At 43.3% G+C, this 23,222-nt stretch overlaps 1 protein-coding gene across 1 annotated transcript in view; it reads right to left on the reverse strand.

Annotated features, from left to right (window-relative positions):
- Positions 1-132: 132 nt before the first annotated feature.
- The window catches only part of LOC139658271 (alpha-actinin-2-like), a 37,719-nt gene continuing 14,629 nt past the window's right edge, over positions 133-23,222 (reverse strand). The window contains exons 12-20 of the mRNA XM_071536356.1: positions 21,052-21,199; positions 18,579-18,729; positions 10,934-11,042; positions 10,006-10,146; positions 7,129-7,311; positions 2,559-2,693; positions 1,744-1,818; positions 1,144-1,248; positions 133-288 (exon numbers count right to left, since the gene is read on the reverse strand). Coding sequence (XP_071392457.1) covers positions 133-288; positions 1,144-1,248; positions 1,744-1,818; positions 2,559-2,693; positions 7,129-7,311; positions 10,006-10,146; positions 10,934-11,042; positions 18,579-18,729; positions 21,052-21,199 — 1,203 coding nt within the window. The remainder of the gene's footprint in view (positions 289-1,143; positions 1,249-1,743; positions 1,819-2,558; positions 2,694-7,128; positions 7,312-10,005; positions 10,147-10,933; positions 11,043-18,578; positions 18,730-21,051; positions 21,200-23,222) is intronic.

Below are 23,222 nucleotides of genomic sequence, written 5' to 3' on the forward strand. Positions count from 1 at the left end.
TTTAACCCCCACACCCCCCAAAATAAACATGTAAATGAAGTATTCCATATAATATGATCTGAGTTTTATGAATATGGGCCTGCAGCTAGTGTCTCTCTCACACACACACACATACACACACACACACACAAGCTATCTTACCCTGTCAAAGTGTGTGAAGGAGGACCTGAACTCGTTTATCTGTTGCTGGCTGATGCCCTTGGCGTCGCGGATTAGAATCTGGGTCTCGATTTCATTCATGGTCCTGGCAATGGTCGTCAGCAGCAGCTCCCAGCCCACTCGGATATGCTGCGGGTGGAGAGACATAGACAGGGACAGAGAGGGATCATCGGATCAGATCATGGTCATGGTCCATAAGTAAAAAAACAAACCACAAATATGTTTTACTATCCACAAACACCTCTCAATTTGTGTTTTGTAAATTGTAATTTGAATGAATGCAAAATGATACAAATGTGTACATATTTGTCAATAAATGTTTTAACTTTTGCAAAAATACCTCATAGTTTGCGAAGTATTGAATCTGCATTTGTGAATCAAAGGACACGTGTGGATCGTACTTCTGTTGGGGTTCGTTAGGTAGGCGTTTTTTTGTTACCGCAATGCATTACCGATAATTACGGTAATCGACGACGGCACGCTCCAGAGACTTCCTCTTGTGGCACTTGTACGTTACTACAAACTACAGTTACATTATATAACAGGCACCAGGAGTTTACCGGTATCCACCGTTGTTTTTTCCTTTGTTTTTTCCCCGGCCTGTATTTGGGGCCGGCCTTTATTTGTTCGTGTCGACCACGGCCCCGGCCATTATCGGAGACCCGGCTTTTAATTGACTACCGGCCACTATTAGAGGAAATATGGTATTATTGAAAAACGCTCTACTGAATTAAGTGTATAGATCCAATAGGCCTCTCTACGTAGTAGCCTGTTGACAATATCTCCTCTTGTTGGGGAAGGACTGATTTTTGAGTCCCCAGAATTTCAGTGATGCAGAGAAGCAATGGTTGCATTCATTCAAATCTGTTGAATTATAATAGGGTTGAAATACTTATCAGTCACAGCCAAAATTAACTAACATTTGTCTGCTGGTGTGTGTCCAAGCCTGTAACTGGTGTGTGTGTGTGTGTGTGCGTGTGTTACCTCCATAGTGTAATTGGTGTGTTTGTTGTCAAAGACAAGGTTCTCCTGAATTTGCTGGTGGTCTGCCTCGAGCTTTTCAATGTTGGCCTTGTAGTTGACGATTGCCTGATGAGGCATATAACAGTATTATTGAATAATAATACTCTTAATGATTAACTTTATTTCTAAAGCACTTTTCAAACACAGTTCAAACTGCTTTACAAAAGGGTAATAAACAAAAACAGCTAAAATCGACAGCAAAAGCAATGAAAGCAAGGCAAGAAATTTAAAAGCAAGGCAAGAACAAATGGGAGGTCAGACGATGAATAAAAGGTCATTACATAAAGGCAATTCCATAAAAATAGTTTTAAGAAGTGATTAAAAAGATAATACAGGATAATATACTGCATCATCTGAATAATGAGACAATATAATTTTGAATAATTAAATGTTATGATCACATTCACCATAATTATAGCTTCTTCATCAATCGAAATGAGGGTGAAGCCAATGAGATGTGCATGCATGTACACCATGTGCTCCAGAAGTTTTCAAGAGAATCTAGAATCTGTCCTATAGCTTCTCATCTATTCTGTTGTTAAGCTAATAGGGACGATTTACCTGTTCAAACTGCTTCAGTTGGTTCATCTGCTCCTCCAGTGATCCGCCCAGATCCACCGAGCTACAGCTAATCTCCTGGACAAAAGAGGGGCATCGGCAACTTACATCCAATTTACATCCAACTTACATCGACATTTTGTGTTAAGTTGCCACTCTTCCTGCAATTCCATGAACAGTGGGAAACCTAACAGTAAAATAAGCTTAATTTCCTCGATCACCAACATTACAAGCAACCAATAGTAAGGAGGTCAAGGGTCAGAGATTACGGCACCCGGACAATGAATATAACTACTATTATTATTATTACTATTATGGTTCAGGCTTAGGGTGACCACCTCTTAATTGTTCCGTTGCAGGACAGCAGATGTGATTTATTATGTAATGACTATTATTAGGCTATGTAAATATTGGTTTAATTTTAGACAGAATGCCTATTTGCAGTGGTGTTGGATATTAACCTGCTTAAAATCATCGGTAGGCTTTATGGAACGTTTATTTTAATGACACTAGGACCTATTCAATCCAATAAATATAATGAAGTAAATATAATAGGCTAATAGAAAATCACATTTTATGCAAGAATAGGAGGGATAAACAGACCAGTTTCTTTAAGTAGCGACTAGAAAATGCACGGTTAAATATATAAGTATGTTGTTTACTAAAAAAAATAAATAAATAGGTCTAATTATTGAAATGCGGGATACTGCTTATGACGTGCGGGACGTGGGACAAACGTTCCAATTTCAGGACTGTCCCGCGAAATGCGGGACAGGTAGTCACCCTATTCAGGCTTGGTGGTGTGGAGGGGGACCCACCTCCATCCTGGTCTGTAACCAGGGTCCGATGATGTTGGCCTGGGCAGCAAACTGCCTCCTTAGCCTTTCATTGGCAAGCTGCCTGGCTAACTCCTCCTGCAGACAGCTGTCTCTCTGGGGAACCAGCCTCTTTACCTGGGAATACACACACATACACATACAAAAAGCTATTGGCTGACTTAGTGTTTGACAGTTTATTTATTTATTTAATCTCAGTTAGGTAACCTGGGATTACACCAATATATTGGTTAATTAGCCTTTACTTATTTATTGTAGAATTTATCAATACTACACTGGTTGTCTTTGGGCAGTCCTTAACTTTGAATTGATTCTAATAATAATCTAAGACATTTTGATCAGATTCCACACAAATATACATGTATATGTATTATTAATATTATTATCATCCTGGGTTTCATGGAAGGTTTTAGTGTCCCATGGTCTAAATGCTGTTTCAAAGGCTTTTCCACCCTGACGAGAATACAATTTTAGAGGGAACTCTGGATACTTGAATTTTATTATTTTGCTGGCTTGTAAACACAGTTTTCAAAGCACACCCCTCCTCCCGAGCTCAACAAGACGCGAACCGCACGCTCCCTGAATGCGTTTGCCAGAGCGGTACAAAACACAAGTACAGCAAGGTGAAACGCGAAGCAGACAAGGCTCATTCCAAAAATGAGAGTGAATCTGGGGTTGGCTTTCACTCGTTGGCGAGTATTGAAGGAGAGGATGGGGATGAAGATCGACGCGGATTTGGCCTGTTTTCTGTTGGACGATAGGTGCTGGTTAGCTGGTGCCATGCCATTGTTCCGATGCCCCATTATTCCGAAACCCCAATAGTCCGAAAACTCCATGCCTGGCTCCATCCACAACCATGGCTTCTGACAGCCTTGACCGTTAGCTCGCTCTAACCCTAACCTCAGTGACCCCATGCCTCAACCCAACCACCTCCGGGATAACGGGCTGTCGGACAAATGGGCTTTCGGTCCAATGGGTGGACATTTTTCGGACTATTGGGGTTTCGGAATAATGGGCCGTCCGAACAATGGGCTGTCCCCGGTTAGCTAGCTAGTTATCAGCTTTTCTACTACAATGAAGCTACGCCAACAACAGTAGCTAGCTGCCAGCTAAACCAAAACTGCAGTTACTCCAGTTAGATGTAGTGGCACCGTTGTTGAGAGTGGCAGCTGGTCACAGCAGTTCCCACGTTTATCGACTTTTTCACTACTTTTTCTAGTTTTCTGTCTACCTTTGCTACTTTTTTTTGCTATTTTATTGCACTCCTTTGAATTATTTTGCATTACTCAACTTTTCAATGTTCTAGCTCAATGCTTAGTGCTAGTCATTTATCTACAAAGTTTTAGCTGGACAGCAGATGGACAGACAATGCTTGTCTATACACAAGAGGTGCTTCTTGCGCGTCAGGCTGAAGCAGCCACTCCGCTGGCAGGAATACCAGTGGAGATAAGGAGACATCATCAGGGAACGAGAGCCGGTGTGAGGGTGAGGAACAAGAGGGAGAGGAATAGCAGATTCAAACCTTGCCTTCCATCAGTGGTAATGGGGAACGTGAGATCGCTGGCCAACAAGACGGACGAACTCTCAGCCCTAGTGAGCAGTCAACGTCAGCACCGGGAGAGCAGTGTGTTGTGCTTCATGGAGACATGGCTGAATGGGAATATACTGGACTGTTCGGTCAAACTAGCCGGCAGGGAGAAACAAAGCGGCAAAAAGAAAGGAGGAGGTCTGGCCGTCTTTGTTAACTCCAGGTGGTGTAACCCAGGACACATTACTGTGAAGGCACGCATCTGTACTCCCAGATATCGAGCTGTTGGCTGTGGGGTTGAGGCCATACTATCTGCCCCGGGAGTTTTCGCACACCATTGTTGCAATTACAATTACAATTTCCCGTTTGGCAGACGCTTTTATCCAAAGCGACGTACACATGAGATTTTAATACAACACAAGCAAGGATCTAGTCAGGAGAGAACAACGAGAGTAAGTGCCATAAAGCTAAGTTCTGGTCCGACAGGACATAGGTGCCACGAGGCAGTGCATAGAGTGCATAGAGAGCATAGAGGCAGATACTTTTTTTTTTTTAAATTACACAGTCCATCAGGTGAGAAGGTGTTCGCTAAAGAGCTGGGTCTTTATCCTTTTCTTAAAGATTGAGAGGGACTCTGTTGCTGTTGTTTACATCCCACCGTCGGCAGTGGGGGGGCGCACTGGTGACGTCATCCACTCTACAGTAGCGGGATTACAGACAAATCACCCCACCGCCTTCATGACAGTTAATGGAGACTAACCCTGTCCCGCTCTCCAGAACCCTGACTGACTTCACACAGTATGTGACCTGCAAAACAAGGGAGAACAAGACCTTGGACCTGCTGTATGCCAATGCTAAGGAAGCATACAGCTCCACTGCCCTCCCCCTCCAGCAGATCAGATCACAACCTGATACACCTTGTACCGACGTACAAGCCTGTTGTCAGGCAGCAGTCCACCACCACCAGGACTGTGTTGGTGTGGTCTGAGGAGGCTGAGAAGGCCCTTCAGGACTGTTTCCAGACCACGGACTGGGAGCTGTTCCAGAAGGACTACGGGGAGGATGTCGAGGGTCTCTTCCATTGCATCACAGACTGCATCCGCTTCTGTGAGAGCAGCGCCATCTCCTCCAAGAGGGTACGCTACTTTCCAAGCAACAAGCCGTGGATTACAAAGGACATTAAAGCTCTGCTGAACAGGAAGAAGAGGGCTTTCATGGCTGGAGACAGGGAGGAAGTCAAGTCTGTCCAGAGGGAGCTGAAGAGGGAGCTGAGAGAGGCCAAGAACAGCTACAGGGGGAGACTGGAGAGGAAGCTCCAGCAGAACGATGCTAAGGAGGTGTGGAAGGGGATGAAAAGGATTACTGGCTACAATCAATCAGGTCCATCTGTGGAGGGGAGCCAGGAACATGCAAATTAGCTAAACCTGTTTTTGAATAGGTTTGACTCAGAAACACAGTACCCTGAGGATGACACCGAAGACACCATGTCTTCAGACCTCCCAGCGCTCTCAACGACTACAGGCCAGTCGCACTGACTTCACACGTCATGAAGACCTTTGAGAGACTGGTTCTGCAACACCTCAGGCCCCTGGAGGTCGGCTCCCTGGACCCTCTGCAGTTCGCTTACCAGGCCCACATCGGAGTGGAGGGTGCCGTCATCTACCCGCTCCACAGGGCTTACTCGCACCTGGAGAGGCCAGGGGGCACTGTGAGAATCATGTTCTTTGACTTCTCCAGGGCCTTCAACACCGCTGACCCCTCCTGCTGGCGGAGAAGCTCTCAGAGATGCAGGTAGACCAAAACCTCATGGACTGGATTATGGAATACCTCACCGGCAGGCCGCAGTACGTCCAGCCTGTCAGACGTGGTGGTGGGCAACACCGGCGCAACCCAAGGAACTGTACTGTCACCATTTCTTTTCACCCTCTACACCTCGGACTACCGCTTCAACTCTGGATCGTGCCACCTGCAGAAGTTCTCTGATGCCTCCTCCATTGTCGGCTGCATCACGGAAGACAATGAGGAGGAATACAGAGAGCTGGTAGAGAGCTCTGTAGGTTGGTGTGACAACAACCACCTCCAGCTCAACATCACAATGACCAGGGAGCTGGTGGTGGACTTCAGGAGGTATAGGAGACCCCAAACCCCTGTCACTGTCCAGGGGGAGGAGGTGGAGATGGTGAACTCCTATCGGTTCCTAGGAGTGCAGCTCAACAACAAACTGGACTGGTCGGACAACACTGAGCAGGCTGTACTTCCTGAGGAGACTCAGGTCCTTCAACGTGTGCAACAGGCTGCTGCAGATGTTCTACCAGTCTGTAGTAGCCAGTGTATTCTTCTTTGCTGTGGTGTGCTGGGGAGGCGGCATCAAGGCAGGAGAAGCCAACAGACTGAAGGAGGTGAAGAAGGCTGGCTCTGTTGTTGGACTCAAACTGGACAGTCTGGAGGCAGTGGCAGAGAGGAGGATGAGGGGAAAGATGAACTCCATCCTGGGGAACCCCTCTCACCACTCTCTACGATGTGCTGAGGCTGAGGAGGAGCAGCTTCAGCCACAAGCTCCTCCTCCCACGCTGCAGGACAGGGTTAGCTCAGGCGTTCCTTTGTGCTGGCGGCCATTGGACTATTCAGCAACATCAGCGACCCCAGTGCCAGCCAGTCATAACTCCTTGTTTTCCTAGTACTGTCTGTCCTGTGGCACCTGAATTTCCCCAAGGGGATTAATAAAGTGCTATCTTATCTTATCTTATCTTATCTTATCTTACTCTGTATTAGAGTTCGGGATCGCTACCGTAGCCAGTGTGGCTTTTAGATAGAAAATTATTCAGCAGTGGTATTGGTACGTGGGCGTACACACCCACTGCCAAAAGGTTGATGCCCAAAATGCTGATGTTGATGCCAAATCCTTTAATGTTGGCACAAAATATGGCTATTAGCAGCACAAACCCTTGTCTTAGCTTTTATCTGTCTTTCTCATAGGCCTACATAGACACTGCCCACCACATACACACACTGAGTGGTCGTCACCTTGTCCCATTTCGCGGCCAGCTCAGCGGGGGTGATGGTGCTGAAGGGGTTGGTCAGGTCGGTAGAGAGTCCGTAGCTCTGGCTGATCTTTTGTACCTCGCTGTACAGACTGAAAATGGCCTGCCTCTCACTGTCGGCCTCAGGCAGCGTGGATTTAAACTGTTCATGGGCTGAAACCAGGCTCTGGAGGTGAGGGGTTTGAGGAGATACAAACATACAGAGGGTGGACAAAACAATAGATTAATTCTCAACTAACTGAACCACAATTACAAAGGCAGCAACACAGGCCAGTGATATTAAAGCTGCAATATCCAGCTTTTTCAAGTTAAAATAACAAATATAGCGCCCCATGGGCTTGGACCCCACTAATGACCGGCATTAGCATGGTCCAAGCCCATGGGGCAAATTATTTGACAGTGAAAATATAATCTTGATTCATCATTATGGAGAAGTGGAAAAGATTAAACATTTTGGTAAAAGTCCTGCAACTGCAGGTGAAATGATGATTGACATATTGCTATTTGAAATAATATGGCATGTTGTAGGACATTGCAGGACATTTCTGTTTTTGAGTTTTCCTCACAATAAATATGTTTTCATAGCATGATGTGCATAATCTTATATAGCCTCTCCTCTGCATAGATTGTCAGAAATGATAAGCCTTTCTCTTGCTCAAAGCAATTCACACACCTATATGTAAACAAATAGCCAGCACCCTGGTGAAAGCCTTCATTATTCATTATTCATTCATTATTCATTCCTATATTTTGTTAATATATTGATTATATTGTAAACTTCTTTGCTTATCATGTCTATGTACCTTATGCACCAACCACACCAAGTCACTTTCCTTGTATGTGCAAACATACTTAGCATAATAAAGAATTCTGATTCTGATTAGGCGTACAACCAAGAGAATGTTGACTTTTGGCAACACATGAGACAGACTGAGACAGCCTATATGTAAAAATGTGCAAGGTTTTCTAATTTCATCTATTTTCATTTGGCCTAATGTTCTGTTTAATGCAATTCGATTTGGAGGAAGCTATGTAGAATAGCCGGCTTACATTCATACATGGTCTTTCGTTCAAGTAAGTTGTAAATATTTGTGATGATTTCCTATGATTTCCCGAATAGCTTTTGATTTCACACAGCTTAATTGCATTTATGAGCTGTTTTTGTTATGTAATTTCAACCAGTTTGTTGTGGATTTTATGAAGGTTTTTTAGTTGATATGAGAATGCGTGAAATTTGCGTTCTTTGATCTGAACCATTTTTAAAATTATTATTATTATTATGATAATAATAAAGATGCTTTGTGAAAATCTAAGTCTTACTTTCTAGCCTTCTCAATATACATCTCACATTTGAATTGGAAGCCTTGGGTAGGGCTCATTCATATTATCATTAGGGTAGGGCTCATTCATTCATATTATAGGTTATTAGTCTGCTACATTCAGCACCGCTGCATTGGACAGCGCTGTCCAGAATGGTGGGGCACCACAAAAGAACTTTTGTAGAGAACTTTGTAGGGTGCAGAGGTTGTGTGTAACCTTACAATCTGGACGCATTTTGGAATAGAAAGGAGTATTGATGGCAGTATGAAGGCTATTGTAGTGCTGGCAACCAAGGTGACAGCAGTGGACTTGGGTCTGCTGAGTCTGGGCAAAGAGGGGGGCGTCTCTGGGATGCTGGAATACACCGTTGAGCCTTCTTGAGGTGTTGTGGGCAGGGGCCAGTTGCATAAAGCTAGTTTAAGACTAGTCTAAGCCTTAGACTGGTCTTAGATTCTCAGGGTGGACTAGTCTAATTAAGACTGTCTCTTACTTAAATATTACGACTGACTTATTTTGAGGTAGGAAAGATAGCCACCTTCCCCCTGGCTAATCTTGAATTAAGAATTTTGTTGTTATGGCAACGAGTCGGCCTAACTGTCAGAGTGGGACGTTTAAATACTGAAGCTGTCTCATACAAGATGCCAAATCTTTGGTTTTTGGGAAGAGTCTGAAGAAGAGAGAGAGTCTTTAGAGACACAAACAACCCATTAGAGATCTACAACAACCAAGAAGTAGTAGGAACAGGGAAATATAAATGTCTATAGCAAGTTTGACTTAAAGTCACATTTAAGTCTAAGACCAGGTCTATCTTCATGCAACTGGCCCCAGGATGAACCGCACCGCTTGTTTTCCTTTGAGGTCCACTTCCTGGTTGAGGCCAAGTTGAGTGGCAGTGTAATCACCCTAGCACGCAATGTGAGGATGCTGCTGCTGATTAACTCATTGGACTCTACCAAGTGGGCTGAATTGAGAGGGAGGTTGGAATGGGTTTGCTATGTAGTTTGCTATGTAGTTTCCTGTCTTTTGTTTTTCCTATGTGAGCAGTTGGGTTATTTGCTGCCTGTGAATTCATTGTTGAACTTCAGTACAGTAATGTTAGGCCAGTACATATGAAATGGGCATGTGGCTATTAATTGAAACTCCCCTGCAGCTAATGTTAATGGAACAGTCCGGAGAGTATTTAAACCTATGGTTTGGCTAATGGTTGGCTTTTTGGCTGGGGTAATATCTTGGTCTGTCCATCTTCCTGTTTATTTTTCTTTTTTGCTGTATGGAGCTGTTGCCTGTTCACCTGAAAACTGCAGTAAATAAAGTAAGAGCGCTTTGAAATCTGAACATTGTTTAATGCTGTTTATTTATACACTCCACCACCTCTTGGAAAGCGGGTCATACTAGATAGTGGGTCAATTCTGTGAGAAACACTGAATACTTGGTGTTTCCAAAAATATCTATCGGCCTTCAAAGTACATACATACAGGACATGCATACATAAATAAAGAATGGCCATAATACATACAGGCAGGCAGACAGACGGGTCTACCTGTATCTCATCAACAGTGTGCACTATGAAGATGTCCTGCAAGTCCTCCATGGCTCCTTCCATCCAGTTGTTGAAGGGAGCTGATCTCTTGGCAAACTCCAGGAAGACCTGCTCAATTGTCTCCAGGAGCTTCTCTGCCCTCTGGCCAGATACAGGAAAATAATGGAAAATAACTCAATATGCTTATGGAGAGAAAATGGACTTTTAACCACATTGGGTAATGCTACTGAGTGATGATCACAGGATTGCATTTATTTTAATCTTGATAGCTAAAAACGCGAAACTGAAAACTAAAAAAAAAATCTCTGGGAAGACATCAAGACATCAAAATTTGCCCTGTTTTTCTGAATTAATGAGATTATCTCAGAATTCTGAGAAAAGTTTTCATGGGAAAAAAAAATTCTGCCCTGTTTTCCTGAATTAACAAGATAATTATCTCAGAATTCTGTGAAAAGTTTTCATGTCTCAATAGTCTGAACAACCGCAAAGTCCTGAGGTGCCTGCGCAAAGTCGACAAACTAATGACAATATCATCTACAGTATATTACTTAAAGACACGAGTATCTCCCAATGTTTCAAACCAAAAGCAAAATAAAACTGGATTAAGCTAAACAGGTGGGATGTTTGCTTCCATGAAATGGAGCTCTCAAGTAGGAATGAGAGCTTCTCTTGGGATTTTGAGATATCTCATTAATTCAGAAAAACAGAGCAGAATTATTATTTTTTTCCATGAAAACTTTTCTCAGAATTCTGAGATAATTATCTCGTTAATTCAGAAAAACAGGGCAAATTTTGTTTTGTTTCAATTATTAATTACCAACAGTGCAACAATGACGATTCCAATCATGATAAGAGATGAGATATCCAGGTACAGATTGCATTTTAACATGTGAAAAGTGGAAAGGGGATAAATGTCAGTGTCATCTACCTCCAGATTTTCTCTTCTCTTCTGGGTCAGGGTTCCCAACTGGTCCCATTGGTCACAGATAGCCTGGCACTTCTCATTAACAGAGACTGCAGCATGGTAGTCCAACTCACTGAGGAGAGGGGAGGAGAGGAGAGGGGTCATGTTCTGTATTTTTGGTGTACTTTGTTTCCTCTTCTGTAAAGCCAAAGAGAGAAAACCTTTGACTGAAGAAGCAGCATCTTCTTTATAAGACAGAGAGAGACAGTGAGACAGAGACTACCAATCTTCTCAATCATGGTCTCATTTCTTTATGGTAATTATACCAAGGTATCACTATTCATATGACAGTGATATTCTGATCTGAAGTGTGATCCGGTTCAAAGTCATATGTAAAACTGTATGTCTCCCTGTCAGTGTGTTACAGTGACCTGGCTGGGCGGTGAGTTCCACACAGTCTCACCAGAATAGAGCAGAGGAGAGGTGAAGCCTTAAATAAAAAAAGACACACTTCCATTCTTCCATCTGATGACCTCTGACACACACACACACACACACACACACACACAGACAGACAGACACACTCGTGTACTCTAACACATACTTGAAAAGACATAACTGCATGCAAGCCCATACCCTCCTCATTCCCTGCTGTCATCTAGCTGATTTTTAGCACCTAACTGACCGGTGTCCTCATTAGTTGAAGGATAACAGAGATGAGAAAAAGGTGAAACAGGAGAGGGTATCCAAACTACGGTCAGAGACAAAGATACTGAATTGCAAAAAAAAAAAAAAAAAGATTACATACTGAAATTTATGGAAGAGGATTAGGGCCACATGTGAAAAATGTATTTGAGTTCTGAGTTTAAAGTCAGTATTCTGAGATTAAAGTCAGAATTCTGATTTAAATTCTGACTTTAATCCCAGAATTCTGACTCTATTCTCAGAATTCTGACTTTAAACTCAGAACTCAAATACATTTTTCATGTGGCCCTAATCCTCTTCCATAGAAACTGAAAAAGGCCATGATTACATTTTTACACTGAATTTAGTTTAATTGAAGTAATAATATTGTGGGGGGTAAGGAAACAGCAGAGGGGATCCAATCACAATTGGATGGCCTGGAATTAATCTAGTTAAATTCAATTTATGAACTGCATTTCTGTTGTGCCCCTCCACTTAGGTCACATGGGAGGAATGTAGCAATGTAGCTGGCAGCAGGGGGGCCTGAGGACATTACATGACCTAGAGGTCAGAGGTCAAACCCCTGCAACAGCCAACATGTACATAAACAGCCATGGTCCTGTGCTTGACTAAGCTTGAACCCTCCCTCAGTGTAATGTTCACTCTGGATAAGAGTCAGCTAAATGCCTTCAATGTAAATGCGTAAAAGCCTACTGTCTTTGTCTTTTGCACCCATATTCTATTTGATGCAATTTTTTATACCATCAGTTGCCTTCATTGATGTTTTTTTCAATATCATGACTACATTTGAAAAGTCAGCTGATCTGCTTTTTTGGTATGAAACGTTTTATGGTGGTGTTAATTGTTGCTTGTCTGTTGCATCAAGATCCTATTTAATGCAATTTTTGATAGCATCATTTACCTCTTTTCTTTTTTCTTTTTTTTTGAACATCATGACTTCATTTGAAAATTAGCCAGCTGGTTAATACCATTGTATTTACAGAAATAAATAGTCATCATTGATTTGGTCTCAGATGGGGTAATGCACTGTATTTGAGTCATAGTTCAGCACCATTTATCTTATCATTTGTCTGAGAGCCAATCAGGTTAAACACAAGTCATCAGGTGAAAGGTCAGTCATCAGTTTACAGTTACACTATTGGTTCTTCTGACTAGACAGGGACAAATAGGAATACACTCAGTCAGATAAGCTAACCCTAGTGGAGTGGAAAACCCCTCAATTCGCACATCATGTATTTCAATCAGTTTTACTCATTTTCCCAGATCCTTCTCATTGTTATATACTGCATATATATATAGATATTTTAGAATGTTTCCACCTATTTATAGTGCTTATATTTCACAATTTGGTGTTTTTCATATCAGACTTAGTTTGCATTCATTCTGTTTTTGTCCCATTTAGTTCTACTGTCGTTATTTTGCATTTTGCACTTTCATTAAGATGTGTCCGAGCTATCTTGGTAGTCTACTTACCTTTTTTTACACCTGTTGCTAGAAATCTGGGCATAATATTTGATCCTGACCTCAGTTTTGATGATCAAATAAAAAGAGTGGTTCATTCTTGTTTCTTCTGATTTAAATATTTCTAAAATTAGATCTTATCCTTTGCTGACCCTGAAAAGGTAATTCATGCGTTTATATCTTCTCGTTTTGGCTATTGCAACTTTCTATTCTGGTCTCACTCGCAAAAATCACTCTACTGTTTGCAGTTAGTGCAAAACACAGCTATGAGGCTTTTGACCAAGTCAAAGAGATGGGACCATATTATACCCATCTTAGCATCTACGACGTGATGCTGAGTTTAACCGCTCTTTGCGTTTCAGGCTAAACCTGCCGCACCACCAACGGAAATACCAGCGGAGCTAAGGAGACATCGTTGGGGGACTGCCCATTGTTCCGACGGCCCATTATTCCGAAACCCCAATAGTCCCGAAAAATGTCCACCCATTGGACCGAAAGCCCATTTGTCCGACAGCCCGTTATCCCGGAGGTGGTTGGGTTGAGGCATGGGGTCACTGAGGTTAGGGTTAGAGCAAGCTTACGGTCAAGGCCGGCAGAAGCCACGGTTGTGGATGGAGCCAGGCATGGAGTTTTTGGACTATTGGGGTTTCGGAATAATGGGCCGTCTGAACAATGGCGTGGCACCCGTCGTCGTCCATCGGTCGTCATGGGGAACGTGAGATCGCTGGCCAACAAGACGGACAAACTCTCAGCCCTAGTGAGCAGTCAGCCCGTGTACCGGGAGAGCAGTGTGTTGTGTTTCATGGAGACATGGCTGAATGGGAATATGCCCATGGACTGTTCGGTCGAACTAGCCGGCTTCAAGCTAGTGCGGGCGGACAGGGAGAAACAAGAGGGGAGAGGAAGCTCCAGCAGAGGAAGCTCCAGCAGAACGATGCTAAGGAGGTGTGGAAGGGGACGAAAAGGATTACTGGCTACAATCAATCAGGTCCATCTGCGGAGGGGAACCACTAACATGCAAATGAGCTAAACCTTTTTTTTCAATAGGTTTGACTCAGAAAGACAGTCTCGCCCCCCACCCACCACCACCTCTGCCCCCATCCACACCTCTGCAGCAGGCGACACACACCCTGCACAATAACTTGGACCTGGACCCTAGCCCCTTAGCAATGACCAATAAAGTTTAATTTCAATACACACAATGCTAAATGCCTTGGTGTTGGTTTATGTTCACTTGAAGCAGCCATGCAATAAAGGCTTTTTTTAATTTTTGGTTTGAGGGGTGCCTCAAAACTCCTTCTATTTCGGTCTGTAACAAAGGTAAGAATTAATAATGTTTTCAAGCTAGCAGAGACACATTACCCTAGCTGTATAAATCTGGGGAACATAGGACCCTGGGAACATATAGGACCTTGGGAACATAGGACCCTGGGAACATAGGACCCTGGGAACATATAGGACCTTGGGAACATAGGACCCTGGAAACATATATGACCTTGGGAACATAGGACCCTGGGAACATAGGACCCTGGGAACATATATGACCTTGGGAACATAGGACCCTGGGAACATAGGACCCTGGGAACATAGGACCCTGGGAACATATAGGACCTTGGGAACATAGGACCCTGGGAACATATAGGACCTTGAGAACATAGGACCCTGGGAACACAGGACCCTGGGAACATATAGGACCTTGGGAACATAGGACCCTGGGAACATATAGGACCTTGGGAACATAGGACCCTGGGAACATATAGGACCTTGAGAACATAGGACCCTGGGAACATAGGACCCTGGGAACATATAGGACCTTGGGAACATAGGACCCTGGGAACATATAGGACCTTGGGAACATAGGACCCTGGGAACATATAGGACCTTGGGAACATAGGACCCTGGGAACATAGGACCCTGGGAACATAGGACCCTGGGAACATATAGGACCTTGGGAACATAGGACCCTGGGAACATAGGACCCTGGGAACATATAGGACCTTGAGAACATAGGACCCTGGGAACATAGGACCCTGGGAACATATAGGACCTTGAGAACATAGGACCTTGAGAACATAGGACCCTGGGAACATATAGGACCTTGGGAACATAGGACCCTGGGAACATAGGACCCTGGGAACATATAGGACCTTGGGAACATAGGACCCTGGGAACATATAGGACCTTGGGAACATAGGACCCTGGGAACATATAGGACCTTGGGAACATAGGACCCTGGGAACATAGGACCCTGGGAACATAGGACCCTGGGAACATATAGGACCTTGGGAACATAGGACCCTGGGAACATAGGACCCTGGGAACATATAGGACCCTGGGAACATATAGGACCTTGGGAACATAGGACCCTGGGAACATAGGACCCTGGGAACATATAGGACCTTGGGAACATAGGACCCTGGGAACATAGGACCCTGGGAACATATAGGACCTTGGGAACATAGGACCCTGGGAACATATATGACCTTGGGAACATAGGACCCTGGGAACATAGGACCCTGGGAACATATATGACCTTGGGAACATAGGACCCTGGGAACATAGGACCCTGGGAACATAGGACCCTGGGAACATATAGGACCTTGGGAACATAGGACCCTGGGAACATATAGGACCTTGAGAACATAGGACCCTGGGAACACAGGACCCTGGGAACATATAGGACCTTGGGAACATAGGACCCTGGGAACATATAGGACCTTGGGAACATAGGACCCTGGGAACATATAGGACCTTGAGAACATAGGACCCTGGGAACATAGGACCCTGGGAACATATAGGACCTTGGGAACATAGGACCCTGGGAACATATAGGACCTTGGGAACATAGGACCCTGGGAACATATAGGACCTTGGGAACATAGGACCCTGGGAACATAGGACCCTGGGAACATAGGACCCTGGGAACATATAGGACCTTGGGAACATAGGACCCTGGGAACATAGGACCCTGGGAACATATAGGACCTTGAGAACATAGGACCCTGGGAACATAGGACCCTGGGAACATATAGGACCTTGAGAACATAGGACCTTGAGAACATAGGACCCTGGGAACATATAGGACCTTGGGAACATAGGACCCTGGGAACATAGGACCCTGGGAACATATAGGACCTTGGGAACATAGGACCCTGGGAACATATAGGACCTTGGGAACATAGGACCCTGGGAACATAGGACCCTGGGAACATATAGGACCTTGGGAACATAGGACCCTGGGAACATAGGACCCTGGGAACATAGGACCCTGGGAACATATAGGACCTTGGGAACATAGGACCCTGGGAACATAGGACCCTGGGAACATATAGGACCCTGGGAACATATAGGACCTTGGGAACATAGGACCCTGGGAACATAGGACCCTGGGAACATATAGGACCTTGGGAACATAGGACCCTGGGAACATAGGACCCTGGGAACATATAGGACCTTGAGAACATAGGACCCTGGGAACACAGGACCCTGGGAACATATAGGACCTTGAGAACATAGGACCCTGGGAACATAGGACCCTGGGAACATATAGGACCTTGGGAACATAGGACCTTGGGAACATAGGACCCTGGGAACATAGAACCCTGGGAACATATAGGACCTTGAGAACATAGGACCCTGGGAACATATAGGACCCTGGGAACATATAGGACCTTGGGAACATAGGACCTTGAGAACATAGGACCCTGGGAACATAGGACCCTGGGAACATAGGATAGATACGCTCCTGGTTGAACTCGGCCTCCTCCTGCACATCACCCTCTGGCAAATGCTTGCTGTGAGGGAGAGGAGGATATCAGCTAAGATTCAAACCCATCTACTGAACCCAGCTCTTCTTTTTAATGCTGAGGGCCAAGCAGTGATGCATCAGGTCCCAGTTTGAATTTTTTTGGTAAAACTCAGCTCAGGGAACGAACACCGGTACACCCACAGGCCCCCGCTGAGCAGAGCAACGAAGACGCCTACACACACCTGTTAGTATATCATTCATGGCTATCAGGCCAGGTGTTGATGTGAATGTGTGTGTGTGTGAGATAGTGACATCAGAGTCCTTAAACTCTGCCGTGACCGGAACGCAGGTTGGCCCACGCACCAGAACAAGGGCAGCCACGAATGGAAGGTCAAACACTCGCACTCACAGCACACACACACACACACACACACACAGCAAGGCAAGCATGCACACAGATTCACACATTCTCTCTCTCTCTCTCTCTCTCTCTCTCTGTCTCTCTCTCTCTCCCTCACACACACAGTTGAACTACCAAGGTGAAATTTGACAATTTGTCTCTGTGTGCTGGCAATGTTTGACCACTAGATGGCACACATGGTCCTGACACTCAAATGAGGCTGGCTGCACTGACTGTACATAACACAATAATATGTAATATGTAATAATAACTCATCTTGAACTAATTCAATGAATATGTTGGTGGTGATCTCTCCCTCACTCATACTCCTCTCTCTCTCTTTCTATCCTTAACTTTCTGCTGGATGTAATGTCCATCACTCCTGCATTGAGAGAGAGACAGGAATTAAAGTAGTGCCTCAAAATGACAAAATAATAAACTATTACAAAGTTGAACTAGCATAAAGTTGCAGCAAATGGAGTTAAACTATTAGTTTGTGTCTGTCTGCATGCTTGTTTGTTTGGTAACGCTTGATTTTCCAGGTCCACAATTTCCTAATAATTTCCTAGAAAGGAACTGTTAATTTCTTAAGAAGTTTACTGGAAAGAACCATGAAATTGTGTAGTAGTAGAAAATTTAAGCAGTTGCATACTAGATACTGTCAATTTGTAAAAGAATGTCCTGGAATGAACTGCAAAACTATAAACTATTTATTGGAAAAATAATAGGCAGAAGTCAATTATCAGAAATCATTATTCATATAATTATATAATATACTTATTTGTTGGATTCTTAATTGATTTCAGTTAATTTCTAATTTTCTATATAACTACTACATAATTTCATAAACAGCAGAAGAAACTCTTTCTCTATTTCTCCTATGGTTCTTTCATGACTTCCTAAGAAATTAACAGTTCCTTAAAAGGAAATTATTAGGAAATTGCGGATCTGTTACCGTTTGTGTGTGTGTGTGTGTGTGTGTGTGTGTGTGTGTGTGTGTGTGTGTGTGTGTGTGTGTGTGTGTGTGTGTGTAGTTTTGCCTATCATCTTTCCTAATCCAGAGATCTCAACCGGTCGGTCAAGGTCTGCAACCCAAGCGTGAAAGACGCAGTATGAACGTGTTTGCTGTGTGTGTGTGTGTGTGTGTGTGTGTGTGTGTGTGTGTGTGTGTGTGTGTGTGAGTCAACATGCTTTTGCTGTGATTGATGGGATATTTAATGTAGTGAAACTCCTAACCCACACTGGCCCCAAGTAACTCCAAATAATTCCTCTCCCATTCCTCTCTCTCTCTCTCTCTCTCTCTCCATCCCTTTATGCCTTCTCTTCCTCTCTCTCTCTCTCTCATCGGTCCTCACTTGAGTTCCTGTGCGATGGCGGCGATTTGTTCCACTCGGTCCTGATGGGAAGCCAGGTCGCTCTCGAAGGCGGCGTGTTTCCTCAGCAGAGCCCTCACCTCCGTGAGCGAGGCCGACTCAAAGTCCTTACGCCGCAGACCACGCTCCTTACCTACGGCGGGGTTTGAAATGTTATTAATAAGCATATTTATAACTTACCTTTTTGCCCTCTTATAATCACTGGGTCAGAGGCTTATTAGGCTGCCTTAAACTGGAAGAACTTAAATTCTGCTCTCGTGGGAAAACCTGAATGTTTCTATGAGACTTGGTTTCCATTTTGGGTCTACTTTGAGCGTATCACCACTTGAGCATAGGGCTGGGCGATATGGTTGAAATCAATATCACGATAATCATAAGGATTTTTCTCGATATCAATATATATCACGATATGGTTCATGCATGCAAAATCACGTTAAATAGTCAAATGAATGTTCATCTCATTGAACCGAATGGTAATGTTAGGTGTGATGTCAAACAAAACAGAAATATTCAAATAATATTCCTACCATACCTCATTTTAGTTTTTAAGTAAAGAATTTTTAAGTAAAATTTGCTTGTCATCATCAATTTAGACAGCAGAAATGTGTGTCACGATATCAAAATATCTTCATATCATCACGATATGATTCCACTGAAAGACAATAAACGATAATATTATCGCCCAGCCCTACTTGAGCACCAGTTCAATTCTTATGTACACATACTGGTACATCATGAAGTAACCCCTAAAAATACATTGTTTTCCAGGAAGTAAAAGTGATGTGATTCTGATATGAAAATATGAGATAATAAAGATTTTGTATCTTTCGGGGCATTTGTTATAAAACATAAATGTACATTATGATATAGAGTCAACCTCCAATGCATTCATCTGTTTTCCTCCTTGCCATCCCTTATAAACTGCTTTTTCTTTTTTTTTCTTTCTCCCATTCTACACTCTCCCACTTCTGCCACCCTATACCTACAGTCATACCTCTTGATGTGATGTGAGATTCTTTGGCTTTATTTTACCCTAATATTGTTGTGTATTTATTTGCTTACTGTGATTTTGTTGTGTGTTCTTGTGTTGATTATTGCCTTGTAAAACAACAAAAAAACAATAAATATAATTTAAAAAAAAAGCAGTTTATAAGGGATGGCAAGGAGGAAAACAGATGAATGCATTGGAGGTTGAATTAACGGATTCACTTTGTTAACTCTATATAATAATGTACATTTATTTTATAACAAATGCCCCAAAAGGTACAAAATCTTTATTATCTCATATTTTCATATCAGAATCACATCACTTTTACTTCCTGGAAAACAATGTATTTCTAGGGGTTACTTCATGATGTACCAGCACGTGTACATAAGAATTACAGACAATAATAGCATCACTGATTTTTTGATCCCTCCTCCCCCTCCCATCAAATAAAACCTGCAACTTCACAACTTTCGAAAGTGACAGAATTTGGAATTTGTGAAGCGAAAGATTTTGTACGAAACATATTTGAACTTTGGAACCGTTCCTCCCCGTGTTATGTCCTGCCACAACATCCTGTTTCAATGAGAATTTAATTATGGGAGCAAGACACCATCAAAATACCATTTCCTTGACACAACGGACATGTTTTGTTAGCATTTTAATATGATTTACTTTTGCCCTGATGAAGGTCTTGTGACCGAAAGCTTGGCACTTGATTTATTAAAGAAACTTGCATGGATCTAAGTGTGCAGAACCTTCTTCCTTAATACTGTTCTTCGGTCCAAGGTTATTATAGTTTTGCATTTTTCATTAGTTTTTATTTTTATTTCGTTTTGACTTTTTGTTTTCAATTTCAGTTTAGCTTTAATTAGTTTTTAAAGTGGGTTTGCCAGTTTAGTTCAGTTTATATTTTTTGAAAATGCTTAGTTTTAGTTTAGTTTTTATTAGTTTCAGTGTTAGTTTTAGTCTTTTTTTGGAATATGGGGTATTTGTCAGGGGCAAGATTCAAAAAGGTTAAAAAAAGGTTAAAATAAAAAATTGGAAGATAGATTTCATATTCACCCAAAATACTAGGCTTATGTATGAAATAAATTGACAAAGACGAAAACTAAAGACATTTTCTCTATAACTTTAGTTTATTTTAGTTTTGTAAACACACAATACAGTTTCAGTTAGTTATCGTTTTTTTCACACCTAGTTGTCGTTATTTCGTTAGTTTTCGTTATCTTCTCAAAGAATATGATTTACATAGCCTACTATTCACTGTGATGTGTGAGCAAACAAAATCAAAATCAAAAATCAAAATGGAAATTTGTGCAAACATAATGCACACAGGACAATGGAAGCTAGTGAAGTTGATTTAACAAGAGATGCAATGTGGATAATTGTTAAATTCTGGTAAAGTTCAACAGTCTTAAGCAGGTGTGTGTGTGTGTGTGTGTGTGTGTGTGAGTGCATATCCCTCACCTACAGCCCAGTCCTCATGCATAGCAGTTTTCTGTTTGAATTTCTCAGCCAGATGCTCGAGCCTCTCTAGGCGTCTGATCTCAGCTAGTAGCCACTCCTCATAGCCCTTCTCGGCCTGCTCCAGGCCCTGCCAGGCACTGGCAATGTCCTGGACACACACATTCAACCTCAAATCACACACTCACACACTTCACATGGATTAAAGCTGCACGAGGCCAGTGATTCTCAACCGTTTTCATGTCAAGGACCCCTAATTTAGTCCACATTTGGGCCCCGGACCCCCATTTGATAACATTTTGTCTCTCAAACCCAAATCTGAGAATATTTTTATTGTTAGATATGATTTTGTCCAGAATTCCATGACTATCTGTATTGTAGGTAGAGAGATAACAGTGAAACTATGATCAAAACAATCATTCTTCTACATTCTCTAATTGTGTTAACTTCTTGTAAATGAAACAATGCTGAGGTTTTACAGTTTTTCAATTTGCTGGGGACCCCCTGGAACTCCCTCAAGGACCCTTGGTGGTCCCCGAATCCCCCATTGAGAACCACTGCACTAGGCAACTTCACTCATTGGCCAAATGGCAGTGAGAGGTAACTGTTTGAAACTTCAATACCCAGAATCCTCTAAGATGATGTCAGTAAACTGCACACGGCACAGTCAAGTTTACCAACTAGCTGGTCTGTGATGCTTTATACCCAGAGGTGAATTTTATGGACAGGCAAGGCAGGCAACTGCTTGGGGCCCCCAGCATGAGGGGGCCCCCCAAGGGCCGACTTACTTCAGTCCACAGCAATGTCTCAAAATGTGGAAACCCCGCTAAACTACGGTACCGTTGCAGCGACAGTCAGTACTAGGAAACCTCCCTAAAGGGGCCCCATAAATTTCTCTGTGTGACCAGTGCAGTACTTTATACTTTTATTATAAGTTGTTTACATTTATCTTTTTTTAAAATATTTAACTAAGTTTCTATTATAACTAAGAAGTTTATTTATTACGTTTGGTTTTTTTGCTGTTAATATAAATGTGTGAAAATAAAAATGTTTAGATTCTATAAACGCTTTTTGATTGATTATTAATTATTTAATAGGTGTAATGTAATGCCCCAAGGGATTTTCTGCCTGCCTTTTGCCTCTGTTTATACCAAAGGATACCAAAGGGACAAGGAGAAAGGAGGAGGAGAACGATTTAATGTTGGTGAGTTCAGCTTTCTCTGGATGGAACGCTGCTCTCTGCTGTTTAGGAGACACTCTTGGATTTTACTCTTAAATTTGGATTTTTCGCTTCCTGTGCGGAGAAGACTTCCCACTAGTGATCATATAGACACTACACTTTAATTTGGTCAAAAAATGGTGACTCTACAGTGTCTCAATTAGTGAGGATGGGACTCTCTTCTGAGGCCATGGTTCTCAGCAGGAAACCGGTGGATTGCCCACTTCGAGTTGGGAATGAGTCCTTACCCCAAGTGAGGGAGTTCAAGTATCTCGGGGTCTTGTTCTCGAGTGAGGGGACCATGGAGCGGGAGATGGGCCGGAGAATTGGAGCAGCGGGAGCGGTACTGCGTTCGCTTTACCACACCGTTGTGACGAAAAGAGAGCCGAGCCAGTAGGCAAAGCTCTCGATCTTCATCCCAACCCTCACCTATGGTCATGAACTATGGGTCATGACCGAAAGGACAAGATCGCGGATACGAGCGGCCGAAATGGGTTTCCTCAGGAGGGTGGCTGGCATCTCCCTTAGGAATAAGGTGAGAAGCTCGGTCACCCGTGAGGGACTCAGAGTAGAGCCGCTGCTCCTTCGCATAGAAAGGAGCCAGTTGAGGTGGTTCGGGCATCTAGTAAGGATGCCTCCTGGTCGCCTCCCTAAGGAGGTTTTCCAGGTACGTCCAGCTGGGAGGAGGCCAAGGGGCAGACCGAGGACCAGGTGGAGGGATTACATCTCCACGCTGGTCTGGGAATGCCTTGGGATCTCCCAGTCAGAGCTGGTTAATGTGGCCAGAGAAAGGTAAGTTTGGGGCCCCCTGCTGGAACTGCTACCTCCGCGACCTGACCTTGGATAAGCGGTTGAAGATGGATGGATGGATGGATGGATGGATGGATGGATGGCACTCTCTTCTCTGAGACGGGTGCATTTTTACATAAGCCTTGCCTAATGCAACCTTAGGTGG

This window comes from Centroberyx affinis, unplaced genomic scaffold (genome assembly GCF_046629955.1).
Source record: "Centroberyx affinis isolate AG114_WGS23_722 - 3 ecotype Tasmania unplaced genomic scaffold, CSIRO-AGI_Caff_v1 ptg002861l_1, whole genome shotgun sequence".
NCBI lineage: Eukaryota > Metazoa > Chordata > Actinopteri > Beryciformes > Berycidae > Centroberyx > Centroberyx affinis.